Below are 22,722 nucleotides of genomic sequence, written 5' to 3'. Positions count from 1 at the left end.
TCATATGTTGCAGCTTCAGATATCGGAGGTTCCATCCGCAAATAAGTAGTAAAGGACAATCGGATGTTTCTACGGTATAATTGCACGTCAACCTAGACTAATATCAATTCATCAAACTAGGGAAAGCTATATATTCTAATCTCTTACTCCCTTTCTTCTTTACACTTTCTCCGGACTCTCCACTCAGTCTGTTCCTGTTTTCAAACTTCCATGTGGCAAGAAACAGTGGGAGATCACATTGATGAGATATTCTATAATGGAGAGAGTTGAATTCCCTGCTCCGATAAAAAAAGAACCCTTGACCACAGAAATTAACTTCACGGAAACTCTAATTTAAAAGATGGCGCTAGACTGATTTATCATATTGAATTCAGATTTCCAGCTGATAGCCGCGTACTGTAACTTCAAATTGTACGCCGACTGAAAACAAGTTCGCGACAGAGACGACACGGTCACGAGAAAGAAAATGGCATTGAGTAACCAGGAGAGGGATTCCGTCAACGAAACTTTGGATTGTTTGTTTCATGTTTATTTTCTTGCCTTTTCGTGTACAGAATACTCTATAACTCCGGTCCTTAATTATACTATGATCCGATGTGCTGGACAGTATTACGCGATGTCGCCCTAATGTTAAGGCCTAACGTGATTAAGAATATGGCCAGGATAGGTTATTGTTACGTTGATTATGCAATACAATTTTCATGTTTCAGTTCGTAAGCTGTAAGTTGCAACGTAAAGCCTGGCCTTAGACCAAAGTTAGTAGCCAAATTGCAGAACTGAAATGCGTTGTAAGTTTTAAGCAATTGTGATCAGCGTGCTCGCCTAGTCATCTTGCGTATCATTGTTTAAAACTGAAAGACATGGTTTTATCAATTGCCTGTTGGCTGTACTGTGTATGGTAACTTAATGATGTTGATTCCTACTGTACCTTTGTAGTTTGCACATAGATAGGCTAGGCATATGTGGGCTGGTGGTTCTGATAGACAAAGTGGTACATGTTTGAAAGTCAAACTGTAACCACACTTTGACACAAAATCTACACAGACTGAAAAACTTGACCAAAATTTTAAACATCCTCTGAAAATAAAAGGTAGCCTATTATTTATACTTGTGTAACAAAAACATTGTGTAGCAGGTGGAATCAGTTCAGACTGACCCATTAATATTGCTTATTTGTTTATATTCTAGCATTTGCAGAGAAGCCAGTCAAGGAGATTCCTGCAGATTTGGAGAAACTTCTCAACTCAATAGCAGTCACTGGCAGAGCCACGTAAGTACAGTAGCACACAAATTTGTCAGCGGAAAACAACGTTTTTTTCAGGTACCTTTGTTAGGGAGGAGCAGAATGGCTTACTAGAAATGATTAGGCACATGTAAGGATTTAGGAGGATGGAGAAGATAGAATTTGACTGTAGCAGGATAAAATGTAGCTCTGAGACTAGATAATTATTAGGATAGCTTAGCTTATAGCTTAGGCTGTAAGCACTAGCTTAGGCTGTAAGAACTAGCTTAGGCTGTACGCACAAGTTTAATTTTAGTTAAACAGGGCCACCTTATTTGGTTGTAGTTTTCGATATGGCGTGAAGGTGAAAAAAGGTGAGCTGCCGTGATGATTTGGTCTCGCTAAGTTTCATGCTTTAGGGGGCAGGCAGGGGAGGGGGGAGGTGGGGTGTCTTTTGTGATATTTTCACATTGACCATAACAGAGTACAGAGTGAGAATATATAGGGCTATATAATATTATGCCTCATACTTCTTTAAATAATTACTAATTACAAACACCCCAAGCCTCCTGTCAATTATAAACAGCTTAACTGTTCTAAAATGAACTCAATCTAACCATCGTTATCGACGTTCTTTGATAATTTCTCTTGTTATTTTCATCATCTTGAATTTGGTATCCTAAAATTCAGGAAAAATATAGTGTACAGGTAAGTGGGGAAAAAAAGTTGTTTTCCGCACAAGAACTTTTTCAGCAGAAAGTAATGTGCGGAAAATACTGTGTGCCGAGAACAACTGAAACCTAGTTGAAGTATAGGCCCTCCTGAAGTATACAGATCTCAAGTACACACAAGGGACACAGCTTACCAATTAAGATGCTGATGTGAAAGATGATACCATGTGGTTGTAAAGGTTTAGTGAATGATGTAAACTGAATCGCTGTCTTGGTTGATATGAATACTGTAGTTACATTCTTGCTGGGAGAAAAGATGCCTCCTTATGTTATCCTTTCTCTATAGTGTACTGCTTTAAATCAGTCATTGACTGGCCTCATCCCAGTTTGAAAACTTGGTAGGGAAGCTTTATGTTCAAGGAATCATGTATGTGAGTGTTTGGTTGTGAAATAATATCTCAAGATATAGACAGCATGAACAGATCTCATACATGGTAGATGGACACAATATGCTCAGTACAAAATCCCATTGTTTTTGTGGAACTTCCTTTGAGATCAAATGATGGTTGAAATTAAAATGCTTTCTAAGATACCCAAAGAGTGTAATTTAAGTGAAAGGTTGACATATAACAAATTGATTGGAAGTGTCCAGGAGGCACCCACCCCTCTTGTTCATGAAAAGTGCTTATCAAATTTCCAGGAAGCAACCTGTCATTCACATCCCTGGGGTTTCTGCATTAGTTCTTATATTGTGTTGTTTAGCAGTAGTCTGTCAACTATCACTTATAGTTCATAGCTGAAACTATTTGGTAGTTGCACTGTTATCAAATTCATTCTTTGCAAACTATTTGATTTTCAATTATAGATATCCCTGGGGTAAGGTGAAGCTGTTGTTGGCTCAGAAGCTTGAGAATGTTATAGAAGAATACATGACAGAAAATCCAGATGAAAGCGTACCGTTACTACCGAATGTAGAAAATGTCTCGTTTGCAGACATGAAGCAGAGATTACTAACAAATATCGGCAAATTCAATGAGTAAGTATCCTGGCCAAATTACAGCATGGAAAGAATTTGTGTTGCTCCCATGAACTATTATCAATGTTTTATATCGGGTTGTCCAACCTTTTGCAGAGGAGGGTCACATGGAATGATTATGATGAAGGAGGGGGCCGCATGAACCATACGCCCGATTTTTTGCCCGAAGCCCAAGGCAACAAACTGTGAGCACTGCGCGCGGAGCGCACTGATTTATTTTCCTTCCTGATAAAACAGATGAATAAAGTTCAGCCACCCCCCCCCCTACCTCCGCTGAGAGAGTGTCCCACAAACTGACCTGTATGCAGTTTTTTTGGACCCAGAAGGTTCGAATGATTGATTATATAGCTTCAAATTGCTATCAATTAATCTGCTCACTAAAATTTCGCACCGTAGAGCATCTGTGGCGGGCCGCACGCAACCCTGCGGCGGGCCGGACTGTTGCCCACAGGCCGTAGGTTGGACAACCCTGTTTTATATCTTACTGTTGTCGGTTTCTATGCCCTTTATAAGGTTACTGGCAAGTTTGTAAACGTGATGTTATTGTGGCAGAAGGTGAAAATTAAATCAAATATATGTGCTCCATTTCTCTTTAAAATTGCCTTCTCATGATCTGGTTTCAACAATATGACAGTATCATTTTAGCTAGATAAAGCACTTTTTTTCCATAAACAAGCAAAGTAGTGAATGATGTGTGCATTAGTCATTGCAATTATTTTCTCCAACATTTAGTTCCTTATAACTTGTTAATGCTTCCATGAATATGATACACATGAAATGTTTACTTAAGTTCCTATGTACCCTTAATCCATGTTATGTTATGTAGTTTAGTTTGTTTTTCACTTGGATGAGAGAGATATCTGAGTTTTTTAATGAATCAGATATTCACTCCTCATCATAAAAACAAAATTTACCATTTAATGAATCTTTAAATTCTCAAGTCAATAAAACTTCAAATTCCATGAATCAATGAGTTAAACAGTGGTGTCAAATTCAGTTATTTCTATAGTAGTAGTATTCATTTATTACTTAAATGATACAACTTTAGAACACTTTCCACCAGGTTGCCAAATTGGTGGCCATCAATTTGCACAGTCACGTGATGTGATTACGTTATTTATATACAAATTGGCAGGGGCTAGCTTCCTGTGATCTAAAACAACATACTAACAAATATTTTTTGTTTTATGGCCTCGTGCAGATCGAAATGAAAGAACAAAGAGTAACCATCTGCTCTAAATCGAAATGTTTCTCTTGAGTCTTTTCAAGTCCCATTTGAACAATTGTAATTTGTTTGTATCATTGGTTTTCATTGGAATGATTTAACTTTGGATATTCCTTCTTTTCAGTGCACCATTTACAATACAGAGGATATGTGAGCTACTAGTATCACCAAAGAAGTATTACATGCAAAGAGATAAATTTATGAGGGGTATTGAGAAGGTAAGTCCTAATACCTTCTGTTATCTATTACAATTGGTTTCAGTCAAGAAGCCTTTGCAGTTTAGAAGATGATGATGATGCTCCCTTGCCAAGTGGTTTAATGATAGTCAGATCGTCCACTTACATGAGATATACCAAGACACATAATTCAAACACAAAAGTTTTTTGGTCACATTAATCCAATGTTAGCACTATCCAATATTGATATAACCTGACTTGCTTACTTTTCTTTACAAAATTTAGCTAACCATGTTACTATAGCCCAAGAGTAGTCATTTAACGTTCCTTTTCCTTCCTATTATAGAATATTTTAATCGTCACAACGGTGACACCCACAGGGAAACGTATCACGTCCTTGTTTGAAGGATCTAAGGGTACACCGATGGTGAACGGCATTCTATCAGAGAATAACATTCCAAATGGCACACAGTCTAAGGACTCACAGTTCCGAGTTCCATCTTCTCCCAGTGCTGCCAAACAACAACGTAAGTTTGCTTCTTAATTGTGTCTTTGGAACAATAGAAACGAGCCAACATTTGTGGCACAGACCATCTCACATTTTTGGGTGGTACAGATACTTTAAAGAGAGGTGCTGTATTGTTTTCTTATCATTTGTTACTTTTTACATGCCGAAATATTCATCCAGAGAGAAATAAGAGTCAACATACTGCTTATCTTACTGCCAAAGCTTGTGTAAGGAAATCAGATTGAAAAGTACATAAAAAATCCACAGACAACTTTCCAACTTATCCATTGTCAATACTCCTCGTTTAGTTGTTTGTCCATCTTTTGATATTAAATGTTGCCTTTTGCAGTGTTTGCCGTACGGTATAACACTTGAATTTGTGTTTTCATTTGGAAGATAGAAAATAGATAGAAAAATAGATAGAAAAAAGAAAATAGATGTAATTAGTGTTTTCTATTTTTTCTATTTCTCTAGCATCTTCAAGTGAAGGAATCACATCTACATCTAAGGAATTACCTCAAACAGAACCATCAGAAGAACCAGCTGCAAAAAGGGTTAAATTAGAGGAATTACCGGACCAGGGAAAAGAGATAAGCACTACACCATCAACATCCGAGGACCGATTACCAGCCTCAGAGAAAGAAGTGAGCTCAGAAGATGCTGGCAGCGATTCTTCTTCTTCTTCTACAAACGGATATTCATCAGACAGCCAAAGTTCATCAGAGGCCATGGAGGCACAAGGGTCAACAGACAGATTACAAGACCAAAGTAGCTCAGAGGAAATGGAAGTTCAGAGCACTTCAGGGGCTACAGAGGAACAAGAACCAACTTCTCAGGGACTTAATTCAGAGAGTACCGATCAAAAGGATGAAGTTCAAAGTTCAAAAGAGGAAACGAATGTTCCGAGTTCCAGCCAAGTCACAGAAGCTCCATCTCAAGAAGAGGAAACAAATGAAGCTATTGCTGCAGAGAGACCGACAGAAGAGGATGACAGCGGGAAATGATGGAACAGTATAGTTATGCAAGGTTTGTGGACATAATATGGGAGAAGCAAACAAATATATGGACATAATTATAGTAATAGGTAGTGGACAGTAGAGGAGAAAAGTATGGAAAGTGTGGAGTTAGTACTATTGAGGAGGTAGTAGGTTAAATCTGTACAGCAATTGTAAATCCAACCACAGAACATTCAAATATATTCTCAGTTTTTGGTATTTGTGCTAACCATATTCATATCCATTATAGCTGAGTAATACTCTGTATAACAGAAAAACAGAACTTCTGAATTCCAGCTTGAAGTAATGCAGGGTAGTGCACATGTGTAAATTCAAATAGTGACATGTTCCCACTAACGACTGCCTTTATGGAAATGCTATCTAGTTATCAAAACGGCCTTCTCTAGAACAGTGATGATATTCACCTACAGGTTGACTTTATTCTCATGTTTTCAGATATCCTCGTTACCTTACAAAGCCAAGGTAAATTGTATCTGGGGCAGTAAGTTTTACCATTGTCTAAGTCCCCAAAATACAGCTCTGGCATTAATGTTACTACAGGCACAAAAGTCTAATTTGAACACATTGGATTTATAGCAGATTTACCTAACATAGTCTAGCATACTTTGTATTTAAATTGGGTCATAAGTTACATTAACAAATCATTAACTGGTCAGGTAAATTACTGCCTATTTGTGCTTTAAGTGCTTGTAACCCGTTCTCTGCAAATTTTTTTGCCTCTTCTCTACAATCTTGTTCCTCTTCTCTCCAATTAGATGAAGAAACTACTTCAGCATCATCCTTTGGGTTGATACAGAACACTATGCCAGGAATCATCAAACTATGATTCATTTCCTCAGGAGAAATATGAAGAGGCAGCAACAGCTACAGAGATGGACGAGGACTATGCCAAATTACTGTAAATGATGCCTTTAACATGCTGCACTTATATTATACATCTCTAGTGGCCTCTGAAGGTAGAGGAGCTGGCATATCACCTCTGTGTCAAAAACTGCCATTTGACACAGCACCGTGGCTGTGTTCGGCTTCTAGTGTTTACAGATTGATGAAGAACACCCTCTACAAGTGTCAGTCAAAGCAACCTAACAATAACAACTTTTCTGAATTATTAGTTACATTAGGTAAACAGGGCAAGTAATAAATGGTTTGGAAATAAAAATTTGATATGCAAACCTCAGTGAAATCATTTCCTTCATTGTATTGATTTTACAGCATATTTCTCACCATTTTGCTTTTTTGTGTCTGTTCAGATTGAGACTAATTATTTATAAATATTATACTTCAACTTGTTTTGTATGAACAAAAGGATAACATTGTAGCAAAAAGCAGGATGAGCCCTCTTTATTTGAAATCAAGAAATATTAATATATATTTTATGGTAGAATTAGAGTGTAAAATGTCAAATTTGTACTTGTTGGTAATGACACATAAACTAGAAGATGACAGGTTTCTGTCCTTTGAAAATAGTGTCCTGTGAGAAAGGTACCATCAGGTCTTTCCAGCTGAATGTGGCCAGTCTTCCAGTAGTTTCCACATAATTCAAATGATGCAGCAGACACTTAACACTTCTTCATTATCAATATCTCAGTTAAGGTAATGCTTCCAAGGTTTTGAGATATAGTGAGGCTTTATCTGTGTATGTCTTGGTCACATGATCATGTCAGACAGATTGTGCATAGTATCAGCTATAAATACTTATATTTAGCAAAGTTGTCCTCAGATTTTACCTAAAGTAGAAAAGGATTAAGACTGATAGGAGATAAAACAAAGGCCTTTTGTCTGTGTCCTTAGTATTTCTATAATTATCTTTTAAGAGATTTAGCTGGAGGTATGTTGAAAGTTTGTTGGTGTGAGACTTTACCTTTTGTTTGTCGTACAAACAGGTGTGTTCTTTTGTAATGACTTATAACTTGACACATGGGTTTTTTATATCAAAGCCTATATGACACATCAGACGCATAAAATCAGCTTATCAGGATGAGATATTCAGCTTGAAATAAATCAAATATGTCAGCTCACCCCATGATGAAGTGAACTTTCTTTGAACCTGCAAGAGACTCTACAGATTACACTAACAACTGAATAGTTTATTGCTCAATAATGCTACACCCACCTGTTTTTGGCAGTAGAAGTCGTGTTTTCTCTGAAATGTCAAACAATTTCTGTATTGTTTTTATTTGTTTTGATAAACTTTGGTAAATGTACCTCCATGTTTGAGAAGCTCTTTGAAGCAGCTGGTTGCATTTCTTTACGAGAACAAATTACGGTATTCTGCTTTCACATCACAGTGCATTGCTCTCTCCAAATCTTTTTATCCAGCCTAGTCATAGTAGCTATGACATGGCAGCTAGTCATAGTCGTTTTGACATCCATTAACATTGTATATTGTGTGCATAGATACACTGCAAATTCAACCAGTTGCTTCAGTGGTCTACTAAATTAGTTTACTCTTGAAAAATGAAGTGGTTGTCACATAATATGTAAGTTTTTATATGATAACAAAATGGTGACAAATTTTCTTGAAATCACCTGAAATTTTCATTGTAGTAGCTTGAGCATAAAAATCTGACACTTTGATCCTTGTTATGAAATATTTCTCAGGTATTTTAGTTTAACCTTGCATTGTTAATGAAATGCTGTTAAAATTTGCTTGTTTCAGAGTTGATTTTTTCTTTCTTACTGGGCAGGTTGGGGGTGAGCAGTAACCAGTACAATTTAAGGGGTAGTGTGTACTTGCAGGACTTTCTAGAAACCAAGCCTAGCCAGCTTATTCACACTTTAAATGGATTATTACCCCAAAAATACTGACGATAACTATGTCCTCCTTTGTATCGAATGTTACCCTTGGCCTTCTTATATTTGCTGCAAAACGTTCATAGTTGTTGATGTTTTGATATTAATAACTTGTCAGATATATATTAAACTGATGTAGTATGTTCTGACATCTGTGTAACAAAATTCACAGAACACAAGGTCTTTGCTCACATTGAAATGTTTTGCAAACACAAGAACCTTGATTAACAGTTCATTTGGTACAGTTACAAACAAGGCACTTTTCTCCATGTATTTTAGGCAGGAAGCGCTGATTCTCTCTTTATAATTTCATCAACCTTCCTGAAAGTCATTGCCTTCTGCTGTTAATTTTATGTGTATTATTAACTGTTTTTGCAAGAAATAGTACATTAGTAAGGGTGCTGGTAATGATGACGAATTTATAATCTTCCTCTACTTCGAAGTGAATAATTAATTAAGAAGGGTGTTGTCTCATTCATAATAACAGATGAATATTCAGTATTGATAATTATATGAATTGAAATTGTTGTTTCAAAGGAACTTTGTTGTGAAACATTAACACTACATTAAATGATGCAACACTTTCTTTTGTATCTAATCCCTGCTGAAATAGATAAGGGACCAAATGAAGAAAACATACTGTAAATGTTGGAATGAAATGAGACAACAAGATTTTAAGCAGTAAAATACTCTTTTGTCTTAAAGACTAACAGTGCTGTCTGATTCAGTTTTATGTACATCAAATGTAAATATTTTCAACTGTTGCATATTTGTAAACCATTGAACGATTGCGAGTCTCGTACCATTCATAATTCAAACTTTGTAGAGTAAATACATTTTTATCCCACTTAAAATTGTCTTATTTGTGATATATTGTTGGAATTTAGCAAAGATAATAATTGCACACATCTTGCTGTAGCAGATAGCACAGCTTGACCTCCAGCAAGTACAAGCAAAGGCAGCAGAGAATTCAGCCATTGGGCCCATATTGAACAAGTATACTGGGCATATAGTAGGGAGTTATGTACAAGCTAAGGCATCACATTAACAGAAACACAAATTCACCATTGCATAGATTTGTATTGCCTTGGGTAAAGCCCAGGTCACATCTGCGCGATTCAACACGCGATTCAACGCGCAATACAATTGAAGGTTGAATCGCGTAGTTAGACACGGGTATCAACTTGTTGCGCAATAAAAATTGCGCCGTAGATTTGCAATAGAACAATGTCCTAATCAGCGCAACTTCTCAGAAGCAACTTTTCTGATTCGCATGATTTTAGTTGCGAGTTGAATCGCATGTTGAATCGCACAGATGTGACCCGGCCTTAAGGAATACACAGTAGATGATCAAGAATTCAACCCAATGGCATCCTACTAGTCAAAATTGTTCAGTTGTAGTCTCTCTAATATATATCATTACGACTGTGTGTTGGTCACTGTATTGAAAATGATTAAAACAAAACAACTGAGGAAAACTTTGGTCACTGTATTGAAAATGATTAAAACAAGACAACTGAGGATAATTAAGAACATGACACAAAAGTAATAAACAAGAAAACACTGTTAATGTGACTTTAATATGAATACATTAGGAGTAACAAGCATGGGTTATAAACTAAATACTTTAATGTCAATTGATATGTGCCATGGAATGCAGCATAGACTACAGTAGTCTACATCAACAAGCAGCCTTTAATACTTACTGGTGGGGAGGTGGGGATTGTTAAAACCTGAACAAATGTTTATATGAGTTAGTGACAATTAAGGAAGACAATCCATATGAGAAAGGCCATGAAGAGGGTAACTTGATAAATACTAATAATTTATGAAATTGGGATTTATGTTTACCAAAGAAGCAAACCAGATTGATTTCAAACTGCTAAGAAGTATATTGTTTCATTTTATCAGATATCTGATTTCTTAAAAAAGTCAAATGGGGGAAGGGGGGGGGGGAGCCTCGGAACAAATACAAGGTGATACCCTCTACATTGTAAGGCAATATTTACACATCTGAAAGAGTTCTTCCTCAAAAGCTGCTCCATGAAAATAGCCAAACACAATGTCAGGGCAAGTTTCTGCTTTATGCAACTTGGCCAAACTCCAGATATTCATCATTATGTTACAGAAGCCTTTTGCATTGAGTCAATCATAATCTGTGAGTTTGAAAGATGAGTAGCAAACAATTATATCATATTATTTAACATTAGTAAACTTATTTAATATTCACGATGCGTTACTTAAGTTCATCAAAATTGCAACAGAGCAGCAAAACCTCAAACATTTGCCCATGAAACAAACTGATATAACATATAACAAACTGATATAATATGTGGAACAAAATAAATTCTTAGATTTGACAGTTATTAGAAACAGTTATACAGTTGTCACCAACCAGAGGTGTTAGTTAATGTAGTAAAATATATTTTATATTGTAAGATTACATGGCCTGGTCAGACAACAACATTAAACACAGCTTTCAGCTATACTATAACTTGACTCAGAAGGTTTTACTGACAGTATTGGTGACTTAACTTATTAGTACTTGACAAACACAAGAAAAATATACTTTATATCCTTGACAGCATGACAAATTCTGTAAAACGCTCCATAAAATGGAGAAAAAGAGTGCAAATCCTTTCCTTAATGGTACATGTGTTAATGTAAACAGGTATGGGATGTATGCATGTGTTCCTGTCACTTGATCCAAATCCACCAATCATTATGAAACCCTGCTGGGAAGTCTGTGATTTGATAGCTGTAAACATCGGCAGCTTGAAATCCTTTACATTCCAAAAAGACTGAGTACAGTTTGTGCACATGAGTAGAACAAAGAAATTCTTGATGAGAAATTGGAAGTGCCTTAACATATGATGCAACTCAATCTTTCAAATACAGAAACACACACACTTGTAAATATTGTAACAGAAATTAATGAACAATTAATGAACAATTAGGGATTAGTGTTTGGATTAAAACATTTTTGGGAAAGGATGATAAGGATCATGGTAATACAGAAGCGATTTCTTTTGTAATAGTGTTTCCTGTTAAACTTGACAATACTAAATTTAGGGATCAGAAATCCATATCTATTTTTTGTTTTCTCATGTCAACCATGATTCCACATACATAGAGTACAGATATTTGTAGAACAATGGCAAGTAGCTTGCTTTTTCCATGGTTGATGAATACTTGTTGCAATCAAAGTCATCAACATGATTTGCTTTCCACCTAATTAATAGAACCATCATTGTATTGTTAAAAGTATTTCTTCTTGTCCAAAAAGTACATGCTAGCAAATGCATTAGCTAGTTATACAGAGCAAATTCTTGAGGATTTTTTTTTACGGTTTTCCCTCAGACAACCAGGTATTACTTTCTGGTTATCCTACCAGCATATTGGTTTGTCCAAGAAAATGTAGCAAAATAACAAACAGTGACCAACTGTAGGAGGAATGCGCAGATTTGGTGAAAAGAACACCAGTTTAGGGATAGTAAACTCCCCTTCGCCATTTTTGTTTTATTTTCTGTATCTTCAAAATGATGAAAGGTGATATAATTTCTTTCATTATACCTTATACCATTATCTTACATATTTACAATGCAATCAAACTTCGATATAAACAGATAGTCATCTGTTGAACAACCTCCAAAGCTGATTTTGGTTATGATTGAACGACCACATGACCATTACTGCAACTGCAACCCAGAGACTTTGAATATACACAGATCAGTTACAGAAACAAAAACAGGTTTAAAATCTCCAAATTGAAGATTAAACACTAGACTCAAGCCAAGCTTGAATTATAGCACCATTTTCCTACAACAATATCAATATTGTTTAATGCAAGAACTTGCTATAGACTGCAATTTATTATATCCTGTGTGTACATATAAACATATGTATGTACATATGCAATAAACTTCATATTCACCTTCACTTTTACAGATTAATTGAAATGAAACAAAACGTACATGAAATGTTTTAATTTAGTTAAATCTATCGCAAACCAATTATCTTATAGTTAGTGATTGTGAGCTTCACAACAAGTGGGAAATTTTCACTCTGCAGAGTTCAGTAAATAGGCTCACGTTTTGTGCCTTTACAGTCCTTGTATATACTTCCTATGCCCCTATATCAACTAGATGGAAGCTGCAACATCCTGTCAATCACTAAGCTTTCAGTTTCACAATGCCATGCTTAGTTTTTATTCAAATGTTAAATTGGAAGTAGTCACTTCAGCATATACAGGCTCTGCAAATGAATTTCATGTCGAGGAAGTTTTCTTTCTCTTTCCATTGGGATATAAAAAGGTGTGATATTCTCATCTGAACTGTAAGGATCCATGACTCAAATGGACAAACTGTTGTCACCTGAAAAAGTTTGTACCAAGTCATCATTAAAATTATGAACTTTCTATACTTTTCCCCAGATCTGCTTGAATTATAATTACCCAACCAGTGTAACGATCCATTCAAACAACATGAATGTTTCTCCCAAAATGGTGCACTCAAGTTACTGATGAACCTTAATATCACTTTCAAATACCTTCTGTTATGATTCTTACTTGCACAGGAGGACAGACCTACTGTATGGGAATCTGCTCTGAAGGTCTTGTAATATGTGGCAAAGATATTAGGCAGTCTGATTTATACATCCTGTGATTCCGTACACTGTAGATAGCTGGATTACTATTGTTGTGAAGAATTATGGTTGATACCCACAACTTCCATCAGATATCAAGAAAAAACTAATAACTGTCTACCTCACCTCTATCACCTCACCTCTATTTACTTCTTTCACCAAAAACAAAGATACAGAAAATGATAATACTAAGTACTGAATTAAACCTTGAATAACAACACGAAGAAAATGTAAGAAAAATATAATAAGAAAGTTAAGAATACTCAAAGATGTTCAATTAAAAAATATTGTGCAATTATCAAGCATGATGAATGTTCTGCAAAAGAGAAGAAGAAAATTGCTTTGATAAAGTCTCAAACTACAAGATGACTGCAATAAAGGTATGAGAAGAAGCTAATACGAATATATTAATTATTAGTAATTATTAATAACTAATATACTTTAACAAGCCTCCTCACAAGTGATACCAGAGATTAGCTTAAACAAAGCACTGTCTTAACTTTCTAATTTGTCAGTATTTGAACAAGCTCAATAAACCAAAATAATTTTGCACATCTTTCCCTATACACACTCATGCCTCATAGTATACATACTCACAATGCATTCTTTTATCTACACACTCATGAATTGCAAGTATTTCAGCCACATTGCCCAGGAAGGTCTTATTACTTTCTTCAGCTCGTTGCAATTGACTTTCCATTTTTCACTGCACTGTATGAGCCTTCCAGCTTGTTTTCACGATAAATTGGTTCATCTACTTTTATCTTAATGCCTAACAATTTTTCTCGACTGCTGCAAGATTGCTCCCACCACTTGTGAAAGTCTGGATTTTTGTAACGCCATGATAGCTCTGGATTAAGTGAGTTCCTTTTCATTTTTTTTACGATGGTACAAAGCCCTGCTGGACTCAGTGTAGTTCTATGTCCTGGGCCAGATCTAAAGCCTCCTTCACTTTGCCAATGAAAGTATTTGTTATATAGAGTACTGTTACTATCTAACAGCATAATGTAGTCCACAAATTCTTCCATTGTGTCAAAGTCTTCCAAATGGATAAAAGAATGTGGAGGGGCTAACCTTTCATAATCTTCTTTTGGCGCACCATACACAATAGGTATCATTCTATGAACAAAAGCGTTGCTCCAAAATTTTTCAGTGAAATATTCTTTGCACTCGCTGTTTTCTAAAGAAAGGTAAAACTTATATGAACTGAATAAACTTTGACACTGCTCCTTGTCTCTCTTTGGACAATCTAAGGTCCCACATTTTCCATACGTATCCACAGGCAAGTACTTCTGAATTTCTTGGACAATCTTTGTACGTTCCCAACCTAATGGGTCACACCTTGAAGCAATCCACGTCATGAGTTTGCTCTTGCCTTTGGTATAGTCCATGCGTTTAGCTGCTGCAAAAGAAGGTTCACCAGGATAATAGAAGCCCCATGTAATGCACTCATCCGAATCGCTCCTGTAAGTTACTGTAAAATTATACGGGTTTTCCTTGGTCATCGTGGATGGTGGAGAAAACTGAGGCTCGTGGACTGGGCTTTCCCTTGAATACAGGACCCACTGCTGACCAGGGGGCCTTACTTCTAACAGCTTCGACCACACAAAATTTCGGAAAGGACCGGGCATTATGATAACAATGTCACTGACTGCGATATCCTCCAGATTGTTGCTATATAACATCTCAATATTGCAAGATATTCTGTTTCTACATTTTGCTTTCTGCCAATGATCTAAACCTAGATCAATCTGTTCTTTCCCTGGATTTCTCCAAAGTAATATTCGGATGTAACAGTCTTCTCTTAGATGGTTACCCATTAGTTTCTCGAGAACAAGATTAGGCTGATCTTTGGTTGTATGTGACAATGCTACTGTTTCTTCAGCCTTCGTTTCATACAGTGTATCACCCCTGATAGCTTCATACTGTTCCAGCTCATTAATGTAGTGATAGAGATTCCCACCACTGCTTCGTAGAAAGCTGCTGTAGTAAAGAACTGTGAATAACACAAGCAGAGGAATCACTACTGTGGGTAGCACACGTCTGACCATCATAATGCAAGGACGTGGTTTCTTCTGTAAGCAAAAAATAAGATACAAAAGTCAATTCAGTTACGACGTAAGTTTTCTGATTCAGTTTCTTTGCAGTAGGAAAATATAATCTTGCAATAAATACATCAATTTTGTATGGGCAAGCTAAGATAGTAGCTTTCTTTGACTGGAAAGCAGCAAAGAAACTGTCGCTATAAATCACAGCATATATGTAACTCTCAGCCTAAACTATTTCCCATTGCTTCAAGGTAAAGCCTACTGTAGCATTTTACCTTCATATGCACAAGCTCCACATTTTCATGAACATTATATCTGTGTGATTTTTTTCCAAATTACCAAGTGCAACTTTTATTGACAGAAGCTACAGTAATACTCTTTCAATTATTTTGTTGCAACTTCTTTTAGCAGGAACAATCCATTAATTTCTAAACCCACAATCGTTTTTTTCAATTCAGCCAGTTTGTATGATGGTTTTAAGATGGGCAGAGGGAACACCTGCTCAAAGCAAATCAGCCTCCACCATGCAAAGCAAAACACCCACATCTTGAACAGCTTGTTCAGCAATATAGTACAATCTGCATCCTTCACAAAGAAATTACTCAAATTATCTACATTAACTTGCTTCATGATCTCAAAAATATGATATTTCTAGATATACCAATTAGGAATACCATGAACAACTGTAAACAAAACAAACTCCCTCACAATATTTGTCATTGTTTTTGTCTCCAGTTGACATGACTTGAGTAAGAGTTTTGCCTAAGTTGTTAACTTAGGCTAACCAATCAAGCCTAGCTAACCACCACCATATATTTACTTTATGCAGACCTTACTGTATATATAGTTCAGTCTATAATACATTACTGAATGCCTTACTTGAATGTTCAAGTCAGGATAAAACTTATTTAAATAGGCCTACAATAACAAGATGGATACAGTGAAACAAAATTTTAAATTGCCACAGAATTTTGAAACTAGATGTCGACTTTTTCTGTGGTTGACTGAAAATCCAACATTCAGTACTTTCTAATTTTATCATTCATAAATTTTGTTTTATTTTGGACAGAATTTTAATCATTATTTAGTCCAATAATATGAAAGGAAACCACAGAGGTGTGTGTAATTTCTCTGCACTTTGTGTCCAGAGCATGGCGACACTATCATTTCTTTCTTTCTAGCTACAGTGTCAGTGTTAGCAGATTGTATCACTATGCTGTACATACAGGACTAATTTCCTGTTCATTTATAAACATTTTGTAAAAGAATTGATTACAATTGATTCAATTTTAAGTGCCCACTCTAGTAGGAGTATGGCTATCATTTCCATCACAAGAACTGTAGACCTAGGCAATGCCAAAACTTTCCAAGAGGCACTTGATCAAAAGTAAGCATCTGTTATAATTTGCTAAAAATCAAACTTTCATCGATCATTAGTTTCCTCTCACTGGATTTTTATCACAATATCAGGAAATGTGAAATAAACCCTAAGGATCATGAACATTTGTCTTGTTGAAAGGAAAAGGCTAGGCTATTTACAGACCTAGCTAGGTTACCTCTCCCTGCAATTTTGGCTGAAAGGAAATTGGGGTGTCCCTTTTCTAAGTTAGGCCTGGCTTTGATCTTTTCTCTATTGAGTCTAGTATGTAGTCATCTCCCAACTCAGCTTACACTTGGGACTTAGGCCAATTTCTTTAAACATTAAAGAAATATAGGCTAACTCAGAATAGTCTGATGATGCAACCGCAAGATTGGAAATTGAAAGATCCACTTAGCATTAGTCGTACAGTGTAATACAGTATGGGTGAATGATGTAGCAAGCCACAGAATCAGAATGCTGTCACTATGTATTGGTATTTATCTATGCTGTGAGTAAAATTTCCCTCCTAGTACTAGTTAACTAGAAATACTAGCCTATACTATAGTAGTATTATTACTGGTATTGGGACTACAACTATACTTACTAGTATTACTAGTTCTGCGTACATACTAGGCACCGTATAGCGTAGGTACGCAAATTACAACATCACCTAAACACGCTTCTCGTTGTTGATTAACTTGAGGTTTCCAGGAAGATGTCTACGGTTATCCCATCTACCAAGAATGGGTGAAATGTCACTTGGTTTCTTAAGTTGTGGTTGTGTCTTTGGTTAATTTTTAGGTCAATACTAGCCTCAATCAGGACTAACAATAAGACCTACGATGAGTAAGCACAAGTAAACGAAACCAATGATATTGATGCATCAGCGCAGCTTAAAGACTTTCGGTTGTGGGCACGGAAGTAATGTTCTGTGTCTGGTCTGTATTGTGTACAGTTGACCCAATATTCTACCTTCGGTACGCTAAGGAACGCCAGGCTGGCCACCTGGTGCTATCAATCAATACGTGGCAAGTAAAAGTAATTAGTTGAACACAAAGTAGTAGTTTAATCATAGCAGCACGTTTTTGTTAATAACAGTTTTCTTCTGAAAATTAATGTAAAATTAATTATTACATTGGAAACTGATGGAAATTTATCGAAAATGCCAACCATACTAATTACTAAATACAGAGTCCGGTCGTAGAAAGCATGACGGCAAGTTAGAAATTCCTCTCCTTTTGTGGACAAGTGGCGCCGAGAGCAACGTCAGGCCCCGGGGCATTTATATCACCAGGCCTCCTTCTTTTAAGACTTCCTTTTCCATGAAAATGTTGTTAAGAGGAGAATGAACTTAATTCATCCAATTTTCTCTGAGCCCCAACTGACACTATGCCCTAGGGCTGTACCCCCTCCCCTCCCCCACCGTACACGCACATCACCGTTTGCAGGCAGGTTTGTGCTACCTTGCAAAAATCGTAACATAAAACTTGAAATGTCAAGTATCATCTACAGAAGAATATATTTGAAATTTTCATGAATATTATTACCTTGAGACCTGGTATTCAAACATGTTTGCTTGGTGATCGTAATTTTCATCTTCATCATCTTTGTGACCACCCAGTTGCGGATGGTGTGGCATGTGGAAAGGGGTCAACAGGTACAAGGTATCCCTTTCCCCTTGAGAAATTATTATATGATTAAGGGTGTTTGTACTTGCAAACTGCTGTTCGATATGTTGCAAATTTGATGTAATTTATGTCCTACTTTTTCGCCTTTAATTTCCATAAATATCGGTAATGGGTTTTTTCCCCCGAATTTTTCGGCGAAAGAAGGCTCGCGAGCCCCATTTGAATAATATGAAGCTTGAGAATTCCTAAAGTATAACCAAAATGGTTTCTAACAACAATTTTTTCACTTTGTACTGTTTCATTATTGTGAAGTTAGGTAGTTTTCATGTTTAATATTATTTAACTTAATGTAACCATTGTGGAATTTAATATTACATTAAAGTTGATTGCATGTCTCTAGAAAGTACGTTGTATTCCTATGTGTTGTTTATGATTTTGATATATGTCTTTCACTAATCTTTAATCCTGACTCAGTTACCCCTTTCCACCCACTTGCACCCCACTGGCACTATACACCGGTTATTTGGACTAAAGAGATGATTCGTTCGGAGGGAAGTTTGCTGCAGATCCTCTTCCGATTGAATGCAATTAAAATTTAATTTTACTGTTAAAGCGGAAAGTTACGGATGTTCATCCGAAATGCAAAAAAAAAAAAAAATTCTACGAGTGACACGACGGGACGGTTCCTGTCACTAAATGATCACATCATTATCAGATTTTGTACACAATTGGATATAAAAGAAATAAATGAATTACAGAGCCAAATGTCTATATACGGCCTCGATTATTATAATTACACAGCGCCGATTATTATAATTACACAGCGCCATCTACAGGCAGTAGCGCTGTGTATTATCTGTGTTCAGAACATATGCGGCTCTATGTTTATACTGCTCTATCCGGGGGGGGGGGGGGGGGGGGCACAGAATGTAGGAAATGTAGGCTGATGCTACATGAGCCAGCGCGAAGCTATTTCGCCGTGATGTCTAGGGCCGTAATAGCTCCCTGAAGCTTTACGGTTTTCGCAGTTTCCAAAACTATAATATCAGCTTCAAATCGGCAGAATGTCGGAAAGCATATACATAAATAAATATGCATTAGTACATGTCTAATTCATGGGTGGGATCGAGTGCCACTTGAAGGAATATACCCCCATGAGCTTAGCGACGCCAATGATGAAGAATAGAAATTCAATTGATAATGAATTAAGTATTCAGGTTGTTGTTTATCTATATCCATGGTCCTTTGCACCCGCGAATCATGTGTTTAAGATACCCCAACGTGTCCATATGTTTAAAGTTTCTGCTGCAAAACCTGAATATTAACTATTTACAAACCAACGTCTCACTATGCATCATTTCTGAAAAGTGAAGCCAGCGGTGGCAAACCGCACAGTACAAACGTACATGGATTGATTAACAAAGGATATACCACTTCCGAAAATATATCCACGAATAGTATTCAAAACGCCCACCCCCCCTCCCCCTTCCCGGCCGGAATTGAGTTGTTCGCGCCACTACTAGCGCGAGTTTTACGCGAGTCAAATAACTCATTCCTCCTTGAAAACCCTCGTCGAATAAGGCACTGTTGTCTAGAAACTACTTGAGACAAAATGGCTCGTCAGATTTTGCACTACTCTACTGGTTTTTGTCACTTATCACTGATCCAAAATTCGGCGCTGTAGGCATGAAAAACTAGCAGCGATTTCGTTCCAGGCACAACTTAACGGCGCACCGGCTTTCAGCCAGATATCCTTTACTTCTCCCCCTCCCCCTCCTGACTCACAACCTTTCCCAATTTATTGGAAGGATGTATGACGTCCCCCAACCCCCCCCCCCCCGCGTCGAGTCCCCTCCCGGTAGATTATTTCCACAACCTTCATTGAAATGCATATTTTGTTGCTGTATAGTTCTGGCGCATGGCAGTTTTCAAATATGCACATGGAAACGTCGATTATTTAATCATTATGCTATGCGATTTTAGGTAAAGTTACCAACTGTTCAAACATTATTATGCATGCAAGGCCGTAGCAGCGCTATATGTTCAGAAGCTTTGTTACTAGGCCTTATTGTGTGTAACTACATAGTGTATCTTATGAAAATATCGCATACTCCCTCGTTTGCCAAATATGAGGTAATGCATTCAAACGTTACGGTCCTGGCCGTCAACCTCGCTCTCCTCACCCTCTTTCCCCCTCCCCTCCTTCGTCACAATTTTACCATTTTCCCCCATCTTCTCCCTCCTCCTTTCCCCACCCCCTCCTACGTACCATTTTACCATTACCATCGTCACCATTTTACTGTAAGCTTGGAGTTGGCCATGCACATGTTATTTCTAGAGGGCTTAATAGCTGTTTTGAATTTACCATATCGTTATTATTAAAAAGACAAACTATTTAAGTTTATATTCATCGTTTACAATCAAAGGTGTATTCGAGCGTAAACTTAAGCCTAAAAATATATTCTTTACTGGTATACACCGTATGTCATGCATATTATCAAGTAGGAATTCAATAAAATGGCGGGTATGATGAGACAACAGGATAAGTCGTCTGCCTAGACATGTACGGCTTCAGTAAAGTTACCATTTATTCTATATCGTCCTTTACAAATCAAGTTCTTTGCTACTGCAAAGACTATGCTTCAGTTCTATACAGGCTATGACGCCAATACAGTTCTTCTTAACTTCAAGCCGGCTGGTAAAGAAGGAAAACAGTTAGGATATCATATACTGTTATCTATACTTCTCCCCTCCCCTCATAGGCGTAGGAGGCGGGGGCTGGGGGAGGGCTCAGTCGTTACAACCCCCAAATCAAATTGGGCTCCTACGCCTATGCTTCCCCTCCCACATCATTTGGTACTATTAACTCCAATATAGAGTGAGAATCCACTTCCCTTGAGAGTGTCCAAGCTTGATCACTCTTCTTGCAAGAGGAGTGATTTTTATCTTGTATACCGCAAAGTAAACTCTGTATCAAGTTAAACTTTTGTAGATTGAAATCACTATACCTGAAGTCAGTATTTGGCACATTTCACTCATTTGAGAGTGTCAAGATGATCACTTATTTGCGAGGAGTGATTTCTATCTATTCTTCAGAGTGACTCCTGTGGCGATTTTAGCTCTTGTACAGTGAAAGCACTTTACATGAAGTTAAGCTTTGGTATGAAAGTAATTTTCTTTCCTTCAGGCTGATCATGGAAGACACTCTCAGAGAGTGAATTCTTACACAACAACTCAATGTGAATTTCCTGGAATCACATGACATAAATATAACAGTGTACTCAATAATTTCAGAGTATATCTCGATGGTATTATAAGCATTGTAGCAATATCATAACACAATTGTGGGTGGGGTTGAGGGGATATCATTAATATGAGGAAAAGAGTATTGAAATTAAGGAGCCAATATGATATATTTGGGAACATAATAAGAATTCCAGCATGTCTTCCATATGCGTAGACTTTTGACAAATATTGTATACAATCACTAAGCTGCTATATACTCTCTCAATTGAGATCTGGTGTAACAGACACAATCGTCGCAGTAGAACACAATGGCGTATCGAAGCTTCCTTACTTACCATTCCAGCGGTGCGTTTCGCATATTTTGGTACACTTGAGTAGAGACACACGTATAGTTTTTACGATACATCTTTAGGCAGTAAACTTTGTGGCCTACGTATGTATATTGATTTTTTTGTGTGTAAAGTTGATTTATTATACATCTTTGCTCAGAAACTGCATGAATTGCTATGTCTGGAGTTTACTTTTCAAGAATAGCAAAGGTGGTATTTACTTTGTGTGTTGGGATGGGGTTGAACGATGACGTCATTTAATCAACTTCCGATTCACCAAGATTCACACTCAAATACCTCATTGAGGAATGAAAGAGCCCCTTTCAATTTTGTGGGCGATAAACCACGGTAGAATAGATAATAAATTTCATTACAATACTTTGTTTGATAATCCGGCTGATTCGTTCGTCAGGTATTCGCATAACAGACAGCTGCGGTGTTAGGTCAATGGGTCATACCTATAGTTCAGTGCGCTTGGCGGTATTAAGCCCGCATAGGTCACCCGGGGCGAGAGGGTGGGCATATCAGTGGTTTATAACTCTATTAAAGCGTCGTTTGTTTACAAAGGTGCCTTGATCTTGAAGTTGCTTAAACTATGCACCTTCAGGGGAAAGTAGGGATTATCTTTCTCATTGTTGGTAGAGTTGAATGAAGTATGTACATAACTGAGCAGGTGTAGAATGGAACAACATATTCCCTTGGTTGATGAAGTTAAGACGTACTATAATCAACTTGAAGGGTGAACGGGTTGCAGTATTTGACAGGGGTTCATCGGAGTCCTTGCCGCAGACGTGATAAGAGACTAAGCTTCAACGAACGC

At 37.0% G+C, this 22,722-nt stretch overlaps 2 protein-coding genes across 2 annotated transcripts; one reads left to right on the top strand and one right to left on the bottom strand.

The window, feature by feature from the left end:
- Positions 1-356: 356 nt before the first annotated feature.
- Positions 357-12,397, top strand: LOC139961183 (serine/threonine-protein phosphatase 4 regulatory subunit 2-like). The gene is made up of 7 exons (XM_071960184.1): positions 357-515; positions 1,189-1,270; positions 2,759-2,929; positions 4,279-4,372; positions 4,677-4,857; positions 5,313-5,864; positions 6,610-12,397. The coding sequence occupies exons 1-6, from the start codon at positions 467-469 to the stop codon at positions 5,840-5,842; spliced, it is 1,107 nt and encodes a 368-aa protein (XP_071816285.1). The 5' UTR covers positions 357-466; the 3' UTR covers positions 5,843-5,864; positions 6,610-12,397.
- On the bottom strand, positions 10,123-17,648 carry LOC139961181 (alpha-(1,3)-fucosyltransferase 4-like). The gene is made up of 2 exons (XM_071960178.1): positions 17,304-17,648; positions 10,123-15,366 (listed from the first exon to the last, which is right to left on the bottom strand). The coding sequence occupies exons 1-2, from the start codon at positions 17,325-17,327 to the stop codon at positions 13,966-13,968; spliced, it is 1,425 nt and encodes a 474-aa protein (XP_071816279.1). The 5' UTR covers positions 17,328-17,648; the 3' UTR covers positions 10,123-13,965.
- Positions 17,649-22,722: the final 5,074 nt, after the last annotated feature.

The sequence above is a fragment of the Apostichopus japonicus genome, chromosome 20 (assembly GCF_037975245.1).
Source record: "Apostichopus japonicus isolate 1M-3 chromosome 20, ASM3797524v1, whole genome shotgun sequence".
Classification (NCBI taxonomy): Eukaryota; Metazoa; Echinodermata; class Holothuroidea; order Aspidochirotida; family Stichopodidae; genus Apostichopus; species Apostichopus japonicus.
Note: the sequence above shows the minus strand (reverse complement) of the source record. Positions and strands in the feature narration are given on the sequence as shown.

What these genes read in the sequence shown, in the direction of transcription:
- LOC139961181 (XM_071960178.1), bottom strand. Translation starts at nt 17,327, where the DNA reads ATGTACGCAGAACTAGTAATACTA. An exon ending in ACGCAGAACTAGTAATACTA is followed by an intron (nt 15,367 to 17,303) that starts GTAAGTATAGTT and finishes TTTTGCTTACAG; the next exon opens with AAGAAACCACGTCCTTGCAT.
- LOC139961183 (XM_071960184.1), top strand. Translation starts at nt 467, where the DNA reads ATGGCATTGAGTAACCAGGAGAGGGATTCCGTCAACGAAACTTTGGAT. An exon ending in GCAGTCACTGGCAGAGCCAC is followed by an intron (nt 1,271 to 2,758) that starts GTAAGTACAGTA and finishes TTTCAATTATAG; the next exon opens with ATATCCCTGGGGTAAGGTGA. An exon ending in TTATGAGGGGTATTGAGAAG is followed by an intron (nt 4,373 to 4,676) that starts GTAAGTCCTAAT and finishes TTCCTATTATAG; the next exon opens with AATATTTTAATCGTCACAAC.